The following is a 22,206-nucleotide window of genomic DNA, read 5'->3' on the forward strand; positions in this document are numbered from 1 at the left end:
ATTGGAAGCATACCACCGACAGTGCGAAGAGTTAAAAGGTATAAATTTGAAAAGAGATGAAGTTTGGTATGTTCTTTTCAGGTTTCTGCAGAGTTCATCAAGAAAACCAAGAAGGGTAACCAATAGAAAACCTCCTAAATACTTTTTCTTTTGGGCTTCAAGGAGATCAGAAAAAACTGACTGATGTGCTTAAGAATCCCTTGGAAACTGTAATTTCTAATTCTCTTTACCCTTGTGCCCTTTGAGAAAATGGGTAGACGTAGGAAAATGCAGGATCAAGTTGAGGGTTAAAGTAACAATTCCAATCTTAAAGAACACAGTTGAAAATTTCAAACTCATGCGTAAATCAGACAAATGAAACTATAAAGAAAGGGTTTTGGATTTCAACTACAATAGGTCAATCTTCCTAAAGGAGAAAACCACGATTACCCACTGGAAATCTGCACAGAAGATGAGAGAAGCTATGAGAAAGTAGGAATGTTTGTTTTGGCCAAAACCCTAGAAAAACCCTTTCAGATCAAGGAGCGTTTTTTTAACATTTTTTTCTAGTTCCAAAACGAATCACGGAAAACAACATTAACCTAGTTGATATCAAAATTGAAAAAGCGGAACCGTTTGGCCCTTTATAAAAGTAGAAGCAAAACAAACGATGGGTAAATAGCATGGCGTTGCAAACTCGAGTGGAGATGCTGAGAGTCATAGAGGGAGAGGGAGAGGGAGAATGATATTAGAAATGTTGGCATTAGAAACAAAATAAGATCTGCAAATGAAGTATTTTGGTCACTAAGTGTTAATTAATATATATTTTAAAAATATATATATTATGCATAGTTAAAGGGCACTTTAGTCATAACATATTGTACTAAATAACTTCAGGGTATTTTGGTCCCTCCAGATTTGAAGTTTGAATACACTACAAATGGTGGCTAACGGTGTTGGTCTGAATATGTAATATATTGCACTAAGGAGCTCTAAAATTAGTTTATGGTCCATTAAGAGAACCCACACAATCACACATAAATATCTCAAAAAAAAAAAATCATAGAAACATTAGAACGAAAACAATCACATGACAATCACTTTCTCGTTGCTATCTAAACCGTAAAATAATAAAAAAAAATAAAAAAAAAGAAGAAGAAGAACAAGGTAGATTGAAAGAGAAAATGTAATAGGAAAAGGGAAGAACCTGCAACGTTGGAGGATTGTAGCAGTTGGGGTGAAGAATCATTGGGATTGTTGTTCAGTTCAATAAACGGTGAAAGAATCAATGGAGTTGAATGGCACGTGATAGCGCCAAGACTGGCTCACCAAAATGCAGCAGCTAAGGTTCATGCCAATCAAATTAAGCAACATCCAAAATCTAAGGTTTGATCAGAGGATTTTTATCATTCGGTTGTAGAGGGTGTTCTTTCATTTTCCCGCTTATGATTGAGAAGGGGAAAACGAAAAGGGGATGTTTACCATTCGGTTCATTTGGTTTGATCTAATCCCACAGTCCGAGTTAAAGCCTCTAAACTGAGTCAATACTGTTTTGTTGCAAATGCACAAAATCCATGGCCAGGATTTAATCTAGCACCCGGCTTTAAATCTCGGTCGTGAGCTGCTCGGAACAGTGTCAAATCCCAGTTGAGAAAACGTAAATCCTGAGTGTTCCCAAGTCCTCCATCTTGATCTAGTTAAATTTCATGACCCACGGATGCATCTTCATTCACTGAGACTTCTTCCAGGAAAATGAGATTCAAAACAAAGAAGAGAAATTAACAAAGTTCTGTCAAGTCTTGTGCCGGTTGCATCGGGAGTCAAAACCCTGGACCCAGACCAATTAAGTTGAAGAAATTACAACAAACCCTAGAGAGGGTTCCTTCCATGCTAAGCTTTCCTTAGTTCCTATATAAACGTTGATCATGCAGGAGTTCTGCAATCTCATCTCTTGAGTCCTAATTTCTTCTCAAACAAAATTAACAACAAAGCAAAGCGGGTGCAAAGACTCGATGGCTTCTTCGCATCAGATGAATCTCACCTGCAGAGCTGTTTTATTTGCCTTCATCATCTTGAGTTCGGCCACCTTCTTGCCTCCTGTGGTGGCAAGAGCTCTGGATGGAGATCAATGGTTGAGGAAGCATGAGTTTGTGATTCAGTCTCTTCCTCAAGGGAGCAATCCACCTTCTGGGCCTTCAGGGTGCACAAACATCCCAAGCAACAGTGGTGGCTCTTGCCATCATTCATAAACTGATCCGCAAGAATTGAACTTCGCCAGCTGAAGCTGTGCTTCAACCATGCATACTTCTGAATCTTCTATCATATATTTACTTTATGATTATTATTGATTTCCCCTCGTAATATAGTGAAATTACATATAGAACCCTCTATTTTATGAAATTACTATGTCCTCCCACTTCAGAATAGTAAAGTGATGTTACTTGTTACTTGTTAGGTGTTAATGTACAAAGACCATTTTATCCTTCTTTAAGTTCGAGTATTTATGTAAGAAATTCAACAGAGACAAAACAGCCCAATGAGTCTGGCGAACAAGCTTGAACCGACAGAAACGAAGAGATAAGTTACCTCACAGAAGGGCAATGGCAAACCCAGCATGAACAGGCAAAGTTATTAAATGTTACAAAAATCTTTCTGATGCTCACCGCACAGGGTTGGGGCCAAGGCTCAATCAATGTAGGGATGCAAGAAAAAAAAGGGGAGAGATGGAGGCTGGTTAGTGCCCACAGAGTACCACCTCCGCACTGCGCCATAATCCATTTAATTCCATGCCCCTTAAAAAAAAAAAAAAAAACAAGGGAGGGGCAACGCGTCCATTTTACCCTCAATCGATCAACCTTCCCTCCCCTTCCTTTTCATCGTCTCCTCTGCCGGTCCATCTCATGGTTTTCAAGATTATAGTTTAGGAGGGCGATTGGCAAAGATAGCTCCATTGTGGACAGTGCTCTTTATTTACCTTTCAAGTAGACTTCGCTTTAGAATGGGAAAATTTGATAATAAAACAACAGTGTTTTACTTTTCTAGTCCATGTTTTGTGTGATAGAAAAGTCGACCGAGAAAACTGATAACTTCTCATCTTTCTTATCTACTGTGCATTTGAATTCTTTCCTCATGTCTTCCCGTGTGTCAACTACTTTGCATTTGGCTTGATGAGCAAGGGAAGAGCTTTTAATGAAAATGTTGGGAGAAACATACGGGAAGACTGATGAACAGGCCGTAGTTGACATGTAGTTTGCAGAGAATTGGTTCGAGATCGATTTAACAAAGCTCATATGAAGCCACCCTAACTTTCCTATGATGGGTACAGTCCATGATCCAAGTACCCATCTGGGGTTTTTGTTGTGTGAAAGGAAACCAAGGAGAACCTTGAGGAAAACTTGCAACACAGAGGGTTAATTAGAGTGGTGAGGAAGATGACCCAGATCCTGATATGTGATTCTATATGAGAGACCCAGCTCGGCTTGTAGCCCTGCTCACAATCATTTAAATTGAATGAAATGGAAAAACAACAAAATTTAAGTAAAGAAAAGTGAAACTAAATCCCATCTTCGTGCCTACTTTTTTAACTATTATTAATATATTGTCATTCCAATAACAAAGCAAGCACCAAACATTGAATAAAACACGATTAACAAAAAGAAAATTGAATAAAACATGATAAGTCAATTTACAAATTAAATACATAAGCTAGAGTATTAAATTATTATACATGCTTAGGCACATGATACATTTGAAAATTGAAAATAAATAAAATATTTTCTGCAATAAAGAAATAGAGAAAATTATAGCTTCAAATTAATGAAATTAACTTTAGAGAAGCAACAAATACTCACGTGAATTTTTACTCAAAATATTGTTTATCATCTTAAAATTTCCTTCCTTTATGATTTTCTGCCATTAATTTAGCATGAATAGATTCCAAATACACAGTCATGTGAATCTGCTTGTGTTTTTATTCTCCTACAGCTACTGGTTATACAGAGTATTACTATCTGTACTAAAATTGTGTGAGAAAGCACTATTATATCTTGATTGAAGAATCTGTTACAGGGGTATTCTTGGTGATGATGATCAAGAAGTACATTTGAGTCCTAAAGATTTAGTGGGTGTGTTTGTTGTTGTTTTAGGTTTTGGTGCACCTAAATCTAATAAGCAGGTTTCAGTTCACCAAAAGATGGCCATAACATGCTCCAGTGCAATTGGAGAGTAATTTTTAGTTCTGTTCTCATGATGATATCTTCATGTGTGTAGTTTGTTTATTTTGTTCGTCATGATTGAAGTGAGAGTTCTTTAATAAAGAAAAATCTTGCAGGAAAACGCACATGGAACTGATGTGCTCTCAGCTAACTCTATAATGTCATTAAGAACATGAAGATTATATATAGGAAAAAGAAGAAAATAAAAGATTGAACGAAAAATTTTCAAGGAACAATTTATGTTACCCATTTGGTTACAAAACGAGTGAGGAATATTTTTCGTTTTGTTCCAAGACATCAAGGATCTCTGTCCTGCTCCTGACAATCCGGTGGAACATTTCTCTGAGTTGTCTCTGCAGGGGAAGCAAACCTTCATCCATCTTCTTGCACATCTGAGACAACTCAATCACCTGCACATTTATCTCCTCTAACTTCTCGTCTTCCGCCGGGAACTGAAGCGAGTCTGTCATATCGATCAATGACTGCCCACATATCTGCAACCTCTGCATCTCATCCAGTAATCCTGCAGATTTCTTCTTCTCCTTCTTCTTCCACTCCTCTGAGATCTTTTCCTGCAACCCAATTATGGGTCCTGCCCAGCTAAGCTGCCTGGGCAGAGCGAAGTGTGTCAGTAATCCACTGCGATCCTGGCACGGGATCGCAGCCACCAAAGTCCAGGAGACAAACACCAGAACCGTGCTCATGATGAAGACCGGCATGGCCATTCCTGTAGAGTCTGTACCACGAGGCATCACCAGATTGGATGACATTGCCTGGATTTGCTTCGAAGCTGACCAATTCTTTGGAACGCTCCACGAAGTGAACAGCCGAGGAGGCCCAGCCGGTCTAGGTTCTTTGGTAGCAGCAGCAGCAGCAGCGGCGGAAGCTGACCCTCTTCGGCCGAAAGACCATGACCGTTCCGGCATTTTACTGGTGGCAGAGTCCTTGTCATCGATGGTCATGGAAGAAAGCAATGAAAGCAAAGCCTTCTTGGCACGCCCAACATGGCCTTCTCCCAGAGGACACTGTTTCAGAGCCGACAATGCGATCTCAGCCAGTTTCTGCCAATGACGAAGCATCTCGATTCCATGGGTGATGGTGTTGCAGATATCTAGGGCTTTGACAGTTCGATCGAGCAATTCAGACGTAAGGCGATCAAGGGGAGGCTTGGAGAATTGGGTAGGGTCGCGGCCGAGGAAGATAACAGCTTTGAACTCTGCTTCGCAACACAGGAATACGTCAAGAAGCTTGCGGAGCCAAGCAATGGAAAGAAAGTTGTCTACATCGTCGACAATGGTGGCAGTGGCAGCAACAGAAGAAGCAGGAGCGTCGAAGGAGGTTGTTGTGGTGGTGGTGGTGGTGGTTGGGGAGGGGGAGAGATCGAGGAAACGATCAGAGACATGTTTCTGGAAGAGTTCGAAATCATCTTGGTCTGCATTTCCGTCCATGGAGATGATTTGGTTTCTACGTATACTGAGGATCGGCCGGCTTAAAAATCCTAAGGGAATTCCAGTGTAGGCATGTTTTTCTCCTGACTTTCTTCCAAAAGGAGAGGTTAATGGAGAAGCTTGCCATAGTCAAACATGCAAGAGAAGCAGAGACACAAGAGGATGAGACGAAGAATAGCTTTGACAGTTATATATCTATCTATACATAGCGTCCTTTCCCAGCTTATGTGGGTGGTGGTGTTGAAGACTTTTTGAGAGTGGAGACCATTTCTTCTCCTCTCTCATTCCCCCTCCCTCTTCCTCTCTCTCTCTTCAAAGCTGACTAATCTTCGAAAGACAAGACATGAAAACCACCCCCACCAGAAAGACAAGACAAAGACAAGTGGCGAGACTAGAAAAGACATAACTTTTATCAATAAAAATCCCTAAACCTTATCTTACAAGAATGTCCCAGGCAACCATTGAAGAAATAGGAGAGAAATATAACACAAAGCTTACTATAGAAATAGAAAGAACTAATATTTACAGACTTTTATTGATATATTTGTACTTACGTTTAAATACTAAGTGTTCTAAAGGGCTTGTTTTTCATAGAAACCACTTGAAACCCTAACCAGTGCGAGGGATACTTATCACGGTGCCATTTGCATCGACCCAAACACGAACTCTAGTGAGGCGGCAGTCACAAGTCACAACAGACAGTTCTTTCAAGACATTAACCTCAGTAACTGTAGGATTCTCTCTCTTAATTGTTTCTTCTGCAACATCCACTTTCTTTCCTACAAGCTCTAGCCATGATTGTTTGCCTATATGGAAATTACTGCCATCAACATAGTTTCATCCATATTGAAGATCGAATTATAAAGCATTGAGGCAATATAAAATGCATCAAAGCTTTCTAATTTCCATTACATTTGAAGCAAGAAATTTCTTACCAGTGCATTTGGTTGACATTCTCAGCTTCCTTTCTGACATTCTCAGTTTCCTTTCAATTAGATGTGAAGCAAGCAATTTCTCGACTTTGATACCTCTATGTACAATGGGTTTAGTATTTATAGAGAAGTAAATTAAAAGTTTCTTGTGATTGGATTCCTTTAACTAACAAGCCATTAATTTATATGCAAAGTTTGATTTGTTTTGACCTTCCTGTTTCATGCCTTTTATTGAACTTCAAAAGGTTGAACTAAATCAAATCATTAATTTTGAATTTTTGACTTTTCAATGTTTGTATTTCAATATGTTCTACTAACGCGGGGTTGTTTGACTGGTAAGACCAACAGCTCTTAATGAAGAGGTCGTGGGTTCAAATCGATAAATTATATATCCCCATCCACTATATAGAAAAACCATTTTATACAAAAAAAAATGTTCCACCAAAAATGAAAAATCTTAATATTCAATAAAAAGAAGAAGAAGAAGTTTATGTATCCATCCATCTGTCCTTTAAGATGAGAAAATTATGGTCAAAGAAATTTGTGGATGTACAAATGTAGATTCAACAAAATCAACCCACAACAAGCATGAATATGAGGGAAATTTTTCCTTTTCAAGAATGCATTGGATGGTTTGTCTCCCAAGGTATCCCTTGAAGAAATAGAAGGCACTTAACATAAATTAACCTTCATGATGACCATTCAATATCTACTCGGATGACATGAGAAATCTCTTCCTTCTTATAATATTTACTGATGGGTATTGGATCAAAATCAGGGTCATGCACCTAGAAATCTCCTGAGACTGAAAAATCATAAGGTCAAACTTATGAATTCGTCTAATACCAAGCTTCTAAAGTTGAATGAAAGAACTGAATGCATTCACTACGAGTAGAAGAAAGTTAGCCTTAGAGACTGCTATTAAAATATGTAATGGAACCAACCTGCTTCATGCATTCTATAATTATTTTTTCTGATAATTGTATGCTTTCGTTAATGGGTTTCTATGTAGGGAAGAGTTCATGGCCAGAGCTTGTTGGAGTAAATGGGGAGGGAAGTTGCAGTTGCAGCAGGTAAAAATTGAGAGGGAAAGTTTTCAGCACAATCCCCTGAGCTATCCCTTAAATTAAATTAATATTGCCACCCCTTGACTTATCTAATTTATCAATTAGATCCCTATAACATGAAAATATATCAATGACACCCTTTATTGTTAGGAAATCACAGTTAATATTGATGTAAGTAAGTTAAATTTTTCAAAAAGACAAAAATAATCTTAGATGGAAAACCTTATACTCGACTTATTTCTTCATCTACGTTTACCATCAACGACTTCTTTCTCTCTTAATTGTAAGTCCTCGCAAAGTTTCGAAAATATGGTTCATGGTTTTGTTTCTAAACTGAGGATTTAGGGATAATATTTAAAATGGATAATTAAAAACTAACTGAGGCTAATTGATAAGGAGTTTGACTGATAAATTGGCTAACTCAAGGAGTGGCATTGATATTAAAGCATAACTCTGGGGATGAGACTGAAAATTTACTATGATATAGCCACATACGAGAGAGAGAGAGAGGGCATAGCTTATTACTAAGAAATGGAAAGAACTAATAATTACAGCCCTTCTTTATTGATCATCTCTTTCTTAGGTTTAATTCATACTAGTGTTTCAAAGGGCTTCCTTTTCATAATACACAGCTTACTACAAAGAAATGTTGAAGAACAAATAGTTACAGCCCTTATTTATTGATATACTCTCACTTATGTTTCATTCATACAAGTGTAACAAAGGGCTTCCGTTTCATGATGCCATATTACCACTAATAGAATTATGTATAAGTACAAATTAACCACATGGAACCCTAACCAGTGTGAGGGGCCTTTATCACAGTGCCATTTGTATTGACCCAAACACGAACCCTTGTGCAAACATAGTCTTGAGTAACAATCGATCCTTCCAATACAATGACAGCATCAACTGTGGGATTCTCTTTCTCAATTGTTTCTACTGCAACATCCCCTTGTTCACCAACAAGTTCTGGCCATGATTGTTTACCTATATGAAAATTAATGCCATCAACATAAGCAAACACGCATGCATATTAAAGATCGAATTGTAACTTAAGCATTCTAACAATATAAAATGCATCAAAGCTTGCTTTCCATTACATATGAAACAAAGTAATTTCTAAGGTTAATCATGTTCTTACCAGTGCATTCGGTTGACATTGTCTCTCTCTCTTTCTCTTTCTCTTACTATTTGCTCCTTGTGAGTTTGATACCTTTATGTACAATGGGTTTAGTATTTATAGAGAAGTGAAATAAGGGCTTATTGTTATAGAGTTCCATTTAGGCGTAAAGTTAGACTTTTCTGGGCCTTCAGGTGCCTTTTATTGAACTTTGAAAGCTTGACTTTTCAATCTTAACATTTCAATATAGTTATATTCTCTTTCCTCTGCAAGAGCTATGAACCTTCTTTGCACCTAGCTGTATGTTCCCTTGATTCTTATCCATCCCTTAAGACGTGATGAAATCAACCAGGAAAACTTTCTTTTCAAACTCAATCTCTAACTATTGTTTAAGTTTCTCTCCGTCCACAAGGACGGTTGACATATCACCCTAGTTAGGGTTGAAAAATCTTTATAGGATATTATTCTCATATTTTTGTGTGCTTCCCATTTGCAATAGAATAGAATGCATGGGATGGTTTATCTCCCGAGTAACCCTTGAAGAAATAGGAGGCAGTTAATGCGAACCTTCATGATAATGTGGTTCCATGATGATCACATGAGAAATCTTCCTTTTCTTCCTCCTGCCCTCAAGAACCATTCATCCTCTTCTGCTAGCCAACCAGCCTACTGCCCCCTACTTCGACCCAGCTCACATTGCCTCCCTTCCCCCTAGCTCCCATTCTCTCGGCCCAGTCTGTTAGGCAACTTCTCATTGCCATAAAGTAATCATTTAATTTGTCTTTTTTTTTTTTTTTTTGGTACAGAACGGGGCCAAGTGCCCAAGAAAAGAAAAATTAACTCAAAGAAATCTCTAAATCTGCCTTAAGCAGATCTTCCAATTCCGGTGGGGAAACTTGATAAAATGCCCACAGTTGAGATGAAGACATCTTGATTATAGCCATAGAATCAGCGACTCTATTGGCTTCCCTTCCAACGTGTTGAAACCAAATCTGATTATTTTCACCTACGAGAGAGAGTCCGGATCTCTTCAACATATCGCATGAAACGACCCACCTCTACGCAGCAAGGACTCAGAAGGTCAGTGGCTTTTATTTTGTCTGATTCTATGAGCACCTGCTGGTATCCCAAGTCTGCGGCCAGCTTGACACCTTCAAGAATCGCTGCAAGTTCCATTTCCATCACCGAGCAGGTGTGGATGCAACGCACAAAACCTCCCTTATATCTCCCCTCACCATCTCTAAAGACACCGCCCACCTGTACCAAATCCCCTCCTTTACGCACCATTGCCATTGCATTTCATATAGTTCCCTGTGGGAGGACGCCAAAAAGCTTTAAACCTTCTACTACTACTTCCAGCCATAGCAACACGACATTTTGACCAAGCCTCAATCACCGTCTTATAGTAATCACTGACTTGCATGAAACCATTCCCAGGTCTATTAAATCCTCCTCATGCATGTCCCTATTCCTCCATTGACAAAGGCATAAAGAAACACAAGGAAAAAAAATATTCGGCCATTAGTCTTGCGACTTAGAGAGGGAACCATGAAGGTTTTGGTATAACCAATCCTGCAAGCTACAGGAAAAGAACTCCTTTTAGTATTCTCCCAATCTCGTCTCCCTCACTAATCAATACCAAACACCTTTCCTGAGTTGCAGAACGAATCCATAGACCTTCTGAGGTTCAGGTAGAGACTTCAATACACTCTCCCTCTCCATGCATCTCTTAGCCCAATTCACGAGCTTAGGGCAAGATTCTTCAATGTTCAACTGTTCCCACATGTCTGAATGGCGTAGAACCAACTGTACGAATGGATTAGGCTCACATCAACAAATCCAAAGGTTTCACCTCCATGGCATATAGTCGATTTAAAACTATAGAATCTGATTACTGCGATATACATGGATTATTTACTACAGTTTCCTATGTCCAAGGCAAAAGTTCTGTCACAAATACCCATTTTTCTTGTAGTGAAAATATTTAAAGGAGGATATCTAGCTAGGTTCTTTCTTCTCTCACATTTGATAATAAAGCAATCAAAATCCCTTTACAAAAGAGGGTGAGAATGTGATGTAAGAATCAAAAGTCCTCTCATGGGTTGATATTATTTGCAGTAGACATGATCTAAACCTTATCTTTCAAGAATGTCCCAGGCAACCTTTGAAGAAATAGGAGAGAAATATAACACAAAGCTTACTATAGAAATACAAAGAACTACAGACCTTTGTGGATATATTTGTACTTATGTTTAAATACAAGTGTTCTAAAGGGCTTGCTTTTCATAGAAACCACTTGAAACCCTAACCAGTGCGAGGGATACCTATCACGGTGCCATTTGCATCGACCCAAACACGAACTCTAGTGAGGCGGCAGTCACAAGTCACAACAGACAGTTCTTCCAAGACAATTACCTCAGTAATTGTAGGATTCTCTCTCTTAATTGTTTCTTCTGCAACATCCACTTTCTTTCCTACAAGCTCTGGCCATGACTGTTTGCCTATATGGAAATTAATGCTGTCAACATAGTTGCATCCATATTAAAGATCGAATTATAAAGCATTGAGGCAATATAAAATGCATCAAAGCTTCCTAATTTCCATTACATTTGAAGCAAGAAATTTCTTACCAGTGCATTTGGTTGACATTCTCAGCTTTCTTTCTGACATTCTCAGCTTCAAAATCTTAATATTCAATAGGGTTATATACTTTTTCCTTTGCAAAAGCTGTGCACCAGGCTGTATGTTTACCTAATTACACCAAAAAAAAAAAAAAAAAAAAAAAAAAAGAAAAAAAAGAAGAAGAAAAGAAGAAGAAGAAGCTATAAAGAAATTTGTGGATGTACAAACTGTAGATTCAACAAAATCAACCCACAACAAGCATGAAATATGAGGGGAAATTTACCTTTTCAAACTCAATCTTTCACTATTGATTAGGTTTCATGTGCACATATCATATATTGAGAGTCCACAAATCTTTATCGGATATTCTTCTCATATTTCTGTAGGCTATAAGTGAAGAAAACCAATGTTGGAGAAGAATATATCCAAGGGAGGATATTTAGATATAGGAATCAAAAGTCCTTTATGAAAGGGATGAGAATGTGAAATAAGAATCAGAAGCCCTCTAATTAATGGGTTGATATTATTTTGCAGCAAAAATGGTCTAAACCTTATCTTTCAAGAATGCATTGGATGGTTTGTCTCCCAAGGTATCCCTTGAAGAAATAGAAGGCACTTAACATAAATTAACCTTCATGATGACCATTCAATATCTACTCGGATGGCATGAGAAATCTCTTCCTTCTTATTATATTTACTGATGGATATTGGATAAAAATCTGGGTCATGCACCTAGTAATCTGTTGAGACTGAAAAATCATAAGGTCAAACTTATGAATTTGTCTAATACCAAGCTTTTAAAGTTAAATAAGCCGTGCCCCGTGAAGAAAGAGCCTAGAGACGCTAAATAGAATGGACCAACCGCTCAGCATTCAATTTTCGATATTTGTATGCTTCCGTTAATGGGTTAATTTCTATGTAGGGAAGAGTTCATGGCCAGAGCGCGTTGGAGTAAAAGGGGAAGTTGCAGTTCCAGCAGCTACAAATTGAGAGGGAAAATTTTCAGCACAATCCCCTGAGTTATTCTTTAAATTAAATTAATAATTCCATTCTTTGAGCAGTTATCTAATTTATCACTTAGATTCCTATAACATGAAAATATATCAATGACACCGTTTATGGTTAGGAAATCACAGTTAATACTGATGTAAGTAAGTTAGATTTTTTAAAAAGACAAAAATAACCCTAAATGGAAAACCTTGCATTCGATTTATTTCTTCATCTGCATTTACCATCAATGACTTCTTCTTCTCTTAATTGCAAGTCCTCGCAGAGTTTGGAAAATATGGTTCATGGTATTGTTTTTAAACTGATCATTTAGGGATAATACTGAAAATGAATAATTAAAAACTAACTGAGACTAATGGATAAGGGGTTTGATTGATAAATTGGATAACTCAAGGGAGTGGCATTGATATTAGGAGAACTCAGAGATGAAACTGAAAATTTACTATAATATTCTTCCAGCAAATATACCAAATCAAGCTACTGATAAGAAAGCACACAGCTTACAACAAAGGAATGGAAAGAACTAATAATTGCAGCCTGAGAGAACACATAGCTTATTACTAATAAATGGAAAGAACTAATTATTACAGCCCGTCTTTATTTATCTACTCTTTCTTGGGTTTAATTCATACTAGTGTTTCAAAGGGCTTCCTTTTCATAATACACATAGCTTACTACAAATAAATTGTTGAAGAACAAATAGTTACAGCCCTTTTTTATTGATATACTCTCACTTAGGTTTCATTCTTACAAGTGTTACAAAGGGCTTCCGTTTCTTGATACTATTTTACCACTAATAGCATTATGTATATATAAGCAGAAACCACTTGGAACCCTAACCAGTGTGAGGGGCCTCTATCACAGTTCCATTTGTATTGACCCAAACACGAACCCTTGTGCAAACATAGTCTCGAGTAACACTCGATCCTTCCAACACAATGACAGCATCAACTGTGGGATTCTCTTTCTCAATTGTTTCTACTGCAACATCCCCTTGTTCACCAACAAGTTCTGGCCATGATTGTTTACCTGTATGAAGATTAATGCCATCAACATAAGCAACCATGCATGCATATTAAAGATCGAATTGTAACCTAAGCATTCTAACAATATAAAATGCATCAAAGCTTGCTTTCCATTACATACAAAAGAAGCAATTGCTAAGGTTATTCATATTCTTACCAGTGCATTCGGTTGACATTGTCTCTCTCTTTCTCTTTCTCTTACTATTTGCTCCTTGTGAGTTTGATACCTTTATGTACAATGGGTTTAGTATTTATAGAGAAGTGAAATAAAAGTTTATTGTGATAGAGTTCATTTAGGCGTAAAGGTAGACTTTTCTGGGCCTTCAGGTGCCTTTTATTGAACTTTGAAAGCTTGACTTTTCAATCTTAACATTTCAATATAGTTATATTCTCTTTCCTCTGCAACAGCTATGAACCTTCTTTGCACCTAGCTGTATGTTCTCTTGATTCTCATCTATCCCTTAAGACGTGATGAAATCAACCAGGGAAAGTTTTTCTTTTCAAACTCAATCTCTAACTATTGTTTAAGTTTCTCTCCGTCCACAAGGACGGTTGACATATCACCCTAGCTAGGGTTGAAAAATATTTATAGGATATTATTCTCATATTTTTGTGTTCTTCCCCTTTGCTATAGAATGCATGGGATGGTTTGTCTCCCGAGTAACCCTTGAAGAAATAGGAGGCAGTTGATGCGAACCTTCATGATAATGTGGTTCCATGATGATCACATGAGAAATCTCTTCCTTCTCATTATCCTGATGGAAATTGGATAAAGATCAGAGCATGCACCTAGAACTCTACTGAGATTGAAAATCATAAGGTGAAACTTATGATTTCGTCTAATATCAAGCTTTTAAAGTTGAATTCAAAGATATCCAAAACAAATCATACTTTCTGTGTAAGCAAAGCCGAACCACAAGACTTTGACAATTGAAAAGTTTGAAAGTTTGTGTTGATTGGTTTCCCTTCATGGCCGGAGCTCGTTGGGGTACAAGGGGAAGTTGCAGCAGCAACAATTGAGAGAGAATCATGCAGTTAACGCTGTTCTTGTGTTGGAAGCTAGGATCGGTCGTGACCCACGAGATCGGATTTTGCTTGGGAGCAGTTCATACGTGGCACTGCTCCAAGCAGTGAACGGTCAGATTTCAATTTGAAACTTGAATTAGATTTCCACTGTTGATTATCAACATGTGCAATAAAAGTCATTTTAAGTGATTTTGACTCGGTTTAAGTGGCTTTAGCTCGGACCCTAGGGTCGGTTCATTCCGAACCAAACGAATCATATGCTTCCTACGAGACTGAATCAAGCTGTTTTGCCGGAACGCTTCCCCTGCGGTTGCGCCGCCTCCTCTGGTTTGCAGAGCACAATTCCCTTCTCACCTGATTTTTTTCAAGACAAGATAAGACCATTGTTTTAGAAATATCAGGAGATTGGGTCAATGCAGTTCTCTTCCTTGATTCCCTTCATCCCTGAGCTTTGAACGTTGACCTTTCAACCCTCCAGCCATCATGCCTCAACAAACTCTCTGTTAGCTCATTCTTCTCCTTCTACTATTAACAATTATGAACAAATCGGATAGTGTTTCCCTGAATTCATCTTCCAATCTCTGCCATTCATCCTTTTATTGCGGCAACAACGTCACAATCAAATACCCTTTCTGGCCCATCAGCAGCCAAACTTCTTCTGTCTTCTGCGGTTACCCTTCCTTTGGGATCTCATTCTCCAACCAACAAGCATCCTTAGCCTTCCACTTAATGTCTATTACTTTAAGAAAATCAACTACATCTCCGACGCCGTCACCCTCATCGACACCGATGGCATTGATTGTTTCAGAATCTCAATTTTGAATTTGAATTTGCCAGGCAAGATCCTGTGTCTTGCACATGCGTGAGGGGTAGGTTGAAATCTCAGTTTATGCTGTAGCAATTTTGAAAATCTTGAGAAGAATTGTGTAAAATAAGTAATGGGTTAATCTAGGTTGAAGGGCATAAATACACCACCGAGAAGAGTCGAACACTACAAATTCTAGTTTTTGGTCTGTAACTGTTCTCGTTAAACCAAAGGGAATTGTAGGCTTCATTACCTCTTCAGAGATGGAGGGTACTGCCACATAAAAATGGCTGATCCTCCCATTCTTCATTGCATTCCTTTCCACGATTCTCTACTTCAAACCCAAATTCTTGGTAATTTGATGGTGGGTAACACAGAACCAAACATCAAAAGAAAACCCGATCTTCCTCTGAGATTCAACTCTAATGGCTCCTTCGAGATCCTATAGGTCCGTTAGTTTTTCTTTTTAACACCGAAGCCTTAGTTCTTCTAAGTTCTAATGAATTGGGTTTTTTTTCCCTTCTGTGTCTGTGTTCAACGCCTCCCCAGTTTCCCTTGCTTCTGCTGTTCTTCTTTTTTTTTTCTTTCTTGGGGAAGACGATGGATCAATCCAATGTTGAAGTCCACTTTAATCATATGGTTTGTTTTGGTTTGGAATTAGCTGATCCGCGGTCCAGGTTAAAGCCACTTAAACCGAGTCAAAATCATTTAAAATGACTTTTATTGCACATGCTGATAATCAACGGTGGAGATCTAATTCAAGTTTCAAATTGAAATCTGACCGTTCACTGCTTGGAGCAGTGCCACGTAGGAACTGCTCCCAAGCAAAATCCCACGAGATCAATTGTAGTAGGGACCCCACCTTTGGTGGGCCCTTGGGCCATTATTCTTCTTCCCTTCCCAATGCCATCAGCCCACCCCTTGTTCCCACCATATCCCCCTATCTCTTGGCCCACCCCCACCCCCTTCAACCCTTCCCCTAATCCCTCACCCCTCACTTTGACCCAGTGTAAACCTCTGATTGCGAGGGTTGCAAAAGAAACAACCACATTACCGAGGGACACTGCAAAGCCAAAGGAGATTTTATTGTCAACTTCAAGTCCCCTAGGAAAAAGAAGAGAACAAAAAAACTAAGCTAGTTTGGCTTGAGATTTTAGTTTTGTTGACTTTGTAGAACTTTGCTCCTTTGTAGGCTCTCTCACGTTAACTCTCATTGTATACCTTCATTCCCCCCCCCCTCCCCCAACCTTACCCTTTTCTTCCTTTGATAATGAATTATTTATCCATCCAAAGAAAACATGGCACCATGATAGTATTGGTTAGGACTTTAGTAGGATCTATTTGAAATGCTATATGGAGATCCAGTTGCGGTACAATTTAATGGGAGTTACTGCCTCCAACATTGTTGTTTGCCTTAGTTCGCCATGATGCACAGGAAAATTTACTACCGCGGGTAATTTGTTATTTTTCTTTGTTAGTCAATAATATATAGCTACTTTCTTCTAAGAAAGGGAAAAAGAAGAAAAAAAACCCAAAAAGCTCCATAGAGATTTGCTCATGAATCCTAAATAAGAGTAGGTTAAATAAAAAGAATGTTATCCCTTAACAGAAAGGTACTTATCTTGAGGCTTTATTTGTATCAATTTTCATTCTCATTTTTGTTCTATTAAAAGAAATTAATACTAAAAATCATTTTTTTTATCAAAAATAAAAAATAATTTGGTAATATTGTCCAAAATAAATTAATAAGAGTGAATTTCCCATGGTCGCACTGGAAAAATGTGTATCCTGAACCATATCCTCTACTAGTTATCATCATCTCATTAACAGACGACCTAATTGATTGTGTTCTTGTTTTTCTTTCACTCTTTTGAGTGGTCATAAGAAGAAAACCTTACATAACGTTCTGAGAGTAATTCAAAAGGGCTAATGAACTTGCATCTGCAGCAGCTAGATCAGTTTGTTAAACTAAAACACAACCATCATAGTGTTCATATATATAAAGTTTTGGACAACCATTATATGGAAAGCCACCTAGCTTACCGGCATAAAGCAAGAAGAAAGAAGTCTAGATAGAGTTGGTGACATCAACAATTACAGTTTTAATCTCACCATTCGAGTCATTTTTAAGTTTTCTTGATAGGAAATCATAAGTATGTCTCCATTTCATTACACGGAGATGCAAAGAGAAAGAAAGAAAAAAAAACCACAGCCTTCAGTTCTGAACATGTATATCTCCTCGCCAGTGGGACCGGGAGACAAATTCCATCAAGCACATCTACCCATCATACCTGTTATTTAAAACAAAATTAGCAAAGATTTTTACAATCCGATTTCAAAGATTAAAATGAGGAATATGATTATTCAAAAATTATCAACAGATTCAGCCCTGCAAGGCAGCAACCAAGTTTCACCAGCATCCAAGAATTAGCAATCATCGTAATGGTCACAACACTTTGCTGAGGTTCTTCAGGAAAGAAAAGAAAGATCTGGAGAAACAGGCTCCATCTCCAATTTTGCAAACTTACAACAATGACAACAATAAGCCTTGTCCAAACTAGGTGTGGTCAACTATAATTATCCTTGCCTTCCACAATCAGCTCCATTTGAGGTCATACTAGATACAATACCTAAGCCATTCATATCCCTTTTCACCACTTCTTTTATGGTTATTTAAGATTGCCCCCAGCTCTTCTAGTCCCTTCAGTATGGATTAGAGCATTTCCCATACAGGGGCACTTAAAGGTAACCACTGAATGTGGCCGTGCCCCCCTTGGTCAACTTTCTCATAACTTATCATTTATTAGAGCTTCCCATACCACTTATCAATGAAAATATTATGGATTCGTAAACCAAGTGGGAATATGGCATTTCAATAGAGATAACTTAGAAATAGCCAACTCAACACTATCTGCTTTATATGTGAATAAAGTTTATCACCCAAAAGGTGAAAAGATACCAGCCAAATTTTATGACGTTGAAAAATATCAGAACTCAAGTAGCAGTCAATTCATCATCAATTTGACAGTGTTCTGAAATGGCCTCTGTCAGCCCCATGCTGTGCCAAAATATTTTTTTTTTCAGCAGAGGTAACTCTAACCACAATCCTGGTACAGTGTCTGTCGATTTAACCATGCTTCAACAGATGAAAACAATTGCTGTGTTCTATCCTTCCACCTGGATGGTAGTAATGTTGATGGAAATGTGACTCCCCCCCCCCCAACCCCAAAAAAAATGCACACAGTAGGAGAAAAAAATTATGCAACAAGCTGTTGGTATGGAAAAGTGAGGGTGATATAGATGACGACGTCTTAGGCACTTGGGATCTACCATTAAAAGTAATGGGGTGATACGGATAATGTTTTTCACAGGAATAAGTTAGGATGATTGAACCGGAGACTGCTTCAGGTGTGTTGTGTTACAAACATATGGCTATTAATCTCAAAGAAAAATTCTATAAGATAGATATCAGACCAGCTATGATCCATGTGGCAGAATGTCGGGCAACCAAGAGAAGCCATATAAACAAAATAGTAGCAGAGATGAGAATACTAAGAGGATGTATGGCAAGACTAGGACAGATAAGGCAAGGAATGATTCTATTAGATCCGACTTGGATATTGCACCAATTGAGGACAAGCTATGAGAACGCTGCTTGAGTTGGTGTGGGCATGTCCAAAGAAAACCGTTAAGAAGCACCTTTTGAGGAAGAGTGATCAGATCTGACAGATGAAGCTAGGAGAATAGGGGTAGGTCTAAACTGCCATTGAAGAGATAGTAAGAAAGGAAATGCTTGGGCTAGGATTAGATGCCCATATGGGTTGAAGAGCTGTCTGGAAGACTAGGACCCATGCGGCTGATACCCTATAAAGTGGTGTTCCTAGAATACTACACCTTATATGTCTCCTAATTATCTTCATGTATGCTTGAATTTACTGCTGGTACTTCTATTGACTCTTTTACCTAAACTTGTAAGCATCCATGTAGCCGACCCCATTGAGTTGGGATAAGGTTATAGTAGTTGTTGTTAAGCTGTCGGAAAGGAATGTTCCCTTGCATCCTAGAAGCAAATTAGTGTAGATTGATCAAGGCTGACTGATCAGATAGGCCAGCAGAAAATGGACCCACCAATGGAATAATAGTTTCCAAGTACACTTTCCCACTTCTAGGACTTATATTTCAGCCCATGACAACAAAGGCCAAGAACCAAGACCAAATTTAAACCAGCCCTTGATACAAGTTCAAGGTCAAGGTCAAATCAACCACCTATCTATTTCACTGGAGTATAGAAAAAGTGCTGGTCAACGACTCAATGGAGAGCTAACCGGATAAGAAAAACTCCAGCAGATGGGAAATTTATTCAGCAAACTGTAGGGAGATTTGGTAAGGGGCAGAAAGTCTAATAAGTCCTCTTGCATCCAGAAGGCCTGCAATTGTGTGAGGAGTAGGTGATTTCATAATGTGCAAATGAGAAAAGTGGAGCTCCCAGTTGCATGTTCTCTAAATCTCTAGACTCAAAGGCAGGTTGTCTAGTCCTGTCACGTGACTAAGTCTTCTGTTTTTTATTTAAATCACTTTAACCATGTTTCAAATAAGTTCATGCAAGTAAAATGCTCGTATTGTAGTTGGGTTTAAGATCAGGGAAGACTGTCAGTCTGCTATGGAGTTTGCCTGGTTCAGTCACATGAATGGATCTGTCGTATCTCAATCAAATCAGTTTAATCAACTTTTGAACAGGTGGTGAGCCTTGGTACAATGGCTAAACTTGCAGTATTTCAACCTAGTGGTTGTGAATTTAAAACTTGGAAACAGTCTCTCCAGCAAAGCAACGAGTAAGGCTGTCTATATTAGCCACCCCAGACCCAGCAGTAGTATGAGCTTTGTACACTGGGGAACTTTTTCTTTTTCTCCTTTGAATTCTGCCTTTCGTTGCTTTTGCTGCTGGGGTGAATCAGTTTTCTCCCTAAAAGTGGATCAACAGAAACCAAATTGGTGGTGAATCATTATTTTTTTGGGGCCAAGACTCGTCATCAAAACTTAAAGGGAAAATCCTTTGTCTAGCTATCCTTCAAGGGATAATGGTTGTTCCTACTTGGGGAGTGGGGGTGGGGTTGGTGGCTGTTATGGTATTGAATAGCGCATAACTGAAAGACTAATCAATCCTAATTAGGTTAGATGAGCATCAGTCAATTCAAGTTTGTATTAGTTGAAATTTTTTTGGGTCAAAAACTAATTGCATGTTCTACAACGCTTTTTCATCTCCAAGTCTTTTGAAGATTGAATACTGTATTCAATTTTTCAATCGGAAGTTCAGAGAACGTTTTATAGAGTAAATCCACGTTATTATGGTTTATGTACTAGCAATTCCATCGTTTGGAACAAACCCCCTCCCACCCCCCACCCCCCAAAAAATTAAAAGAAAGGATAAACCCTAAACCCAGTCTCAGTAAAGAACAATCAACAGAATTTCACTGCCATTCAACTAGTATATGGAACACCCCTCGAAGAAGGGGACAACTAGTAGAAACTCAATGACATCATAGACACCATAAGCGAAACCCTTTTCCCCCAAATCCAAATTTTGCATTCAATCAATCCAACAAAACAAAAACCAAATTACAAGAAAATCCAAGACTCAATATCGAAAGTTAATAACCAAATCTAAATTACAAGGTGGGAAGAAGAAACAGGAACAAAAAAATAACAGGACGGAAGATAATCAGAAAACAGAGTGAGAAAGCGAACCTTGATTGGACAGAAAAGTTTAGTTGTAGTAGAGTTCGAGACCCATGCCATCATGAATCTCATAATCTTTTAGGGTTATGTGATCCTTATATATGTTGTACCACTTCTGAATCCTGATTTTCTCGGCTCTCGTTCCCGTCTGAGCAGCGACGAGCTTCTTCAAGTCTCCGATGGTATCATCATCGTTGCACTTCACTCTAACCTTCTTCCCAAGACGATCGTTCAACACCACCTCGATCATCTTTCTCTGCTAATCCTTCGCTTCTCTTCTCCTCTGCACTTGATCTTTGAAAGCAAGAAATAGCGAATATCAAAAAGAACAAAAGCCCTTTGTTTTTATGGAAGTTATTGGTCAAACAAATACCGCGTGATTGAAAATAGTAGAGCAATCTCATCCTTAGGGTTTAGGACACGTGGCATTATATTAACGGTTCGATTATCTTTCAGTCGGTGAGTCATGTATCTTTGGTTGGAATTTACCCTTCCAATATTCGTCACGCTATGCTTGGGCGCCAAGCAAAGGAAAAATATTAGGATTTTTTTTTTTTTTTTTTATTTTGTTTGGGCCTAACGTTTTTTCTCCACATAAATGGTCAATATTTTAGTTTGTCTAATCAGAACTTTTAACAAATTAAAATATTACACAAAATTCATTCTTAGTCTTTTTAACCTTGACTATTAAGTTTACTGAGTCAAGTCGTCTCTCCCGATAATTGTTGATTACGAATTATAGGGAGAGCTATAGAGTTAGTGATAGAATGTATTTTTTAATATTTTATTATTTTTTTACTTGTGGGTTCCACATAATTTATAAGTTGTAACACGTCATCAGTGGAGCACAATGAGTGAGAGGGGTCATTTTGGTCATTCACATGGGTGAGGAGTATTTATGTCTTTAAGACATAGTAAGAGTGTGGATCAACAGGTTCACATCTACAATTCTTACTCGCTACAATTCCCGATAATTCCTATCTAAGATTGCAACACGTGGCTGTTTATTATCCAATGGTCAAAATTAAAACCTAACTAAGAATTAAATCTAATAAATTTCTAAAATATCTCTCAATTTTGTCTCACTTCTTTCTCTGATGACTTAATTTTAGAAGTTTATTAGATTTAGTTCTTAGTTAGGTTTTAATTTTGACCATTGGATAATTAAATGTCATCTGATGCTAAGGGTGTCAATCGGTATGGTTTCGGTAATTTGATATG

At 38.1% G+C, this 22,206-nt stretch overlaps 2 protein-coding genes and 1 pseudogene across 2 annotated transcripts; all 3 read right to left on the reverse strand.

Moving 5' to 3' along the window:
* Positions 1-4,447: 4,447 nt before the first annotated feature.
* Positions 4,448-6,616, reverse strand: LOC149003334 (protein ROH1A pseudogene; annotated as a pseudogene).
* A 1,430-nt stretch (positions 6,617-8,046) lies between these two features.
* LOC149003335 (inhibitor of trypsin and hageman factor-like) lies at positions 8,047-8,855 on the reverse strand. The gene is made up of 2 exons (XM_089138462.1): positions 8,785-8,855; positions 8,047-8,630 (listed from the first exon to the last, which is right to left on the reverse strand). The coding sequence occupies exons 1-2, from the start codon at positions 8,801-8,803 to the stop codon at positions 8,437-8,439; spliced, it is 213 nt and encodes a 70-aa protein (XP_088994588.1). The 5' UTR covers positions 8,804-8,855; the 3' UTR covers positions 8,047-8,436.
* An 8,442-nt stretch (positions 8,856-17,297) lies between these two features.
* LOC149003336 (ubiquitin-like protein 5) lies at positions 17,298-21,322 on the reverse strand. The gene is made up of 2 exons (XM_089137979.1): positions 20,995-21,322; positions 17,298-17,540 (listed from the first exon to the last, which is right to left on the reverse strand). Exon 1 carries the CDS (start codon positions 21,233-21,235, stop codon positions 21,014-21,016), a length of 222 nt encoding a protein of 73 aa, XP_088994105.1. The 5' UTR covers positions 21,236-21,322; the 3' UTR covers positions 17,298-17,540; positions 20,995-21,013.
* Between the last annotated feature and the right edge of the window lie 884 nt (positions 21,323-22,206).

The sequence above is a fragment of the Hakea prostrata genome, chromosome 10 (assembly GCF_041222555.1).
Source record: "Hakea prostrata isolate BN-2017 chromosome 10, UWA_Hpros_2, whole genome shotgun sequence".
NCBI classification, from domain to species: Eukaryota; Viridiplantae; Streptophyta; class Magnoliopsida; order Proteales; family Proteaceae; genus Hakea; species Hakea prostrata.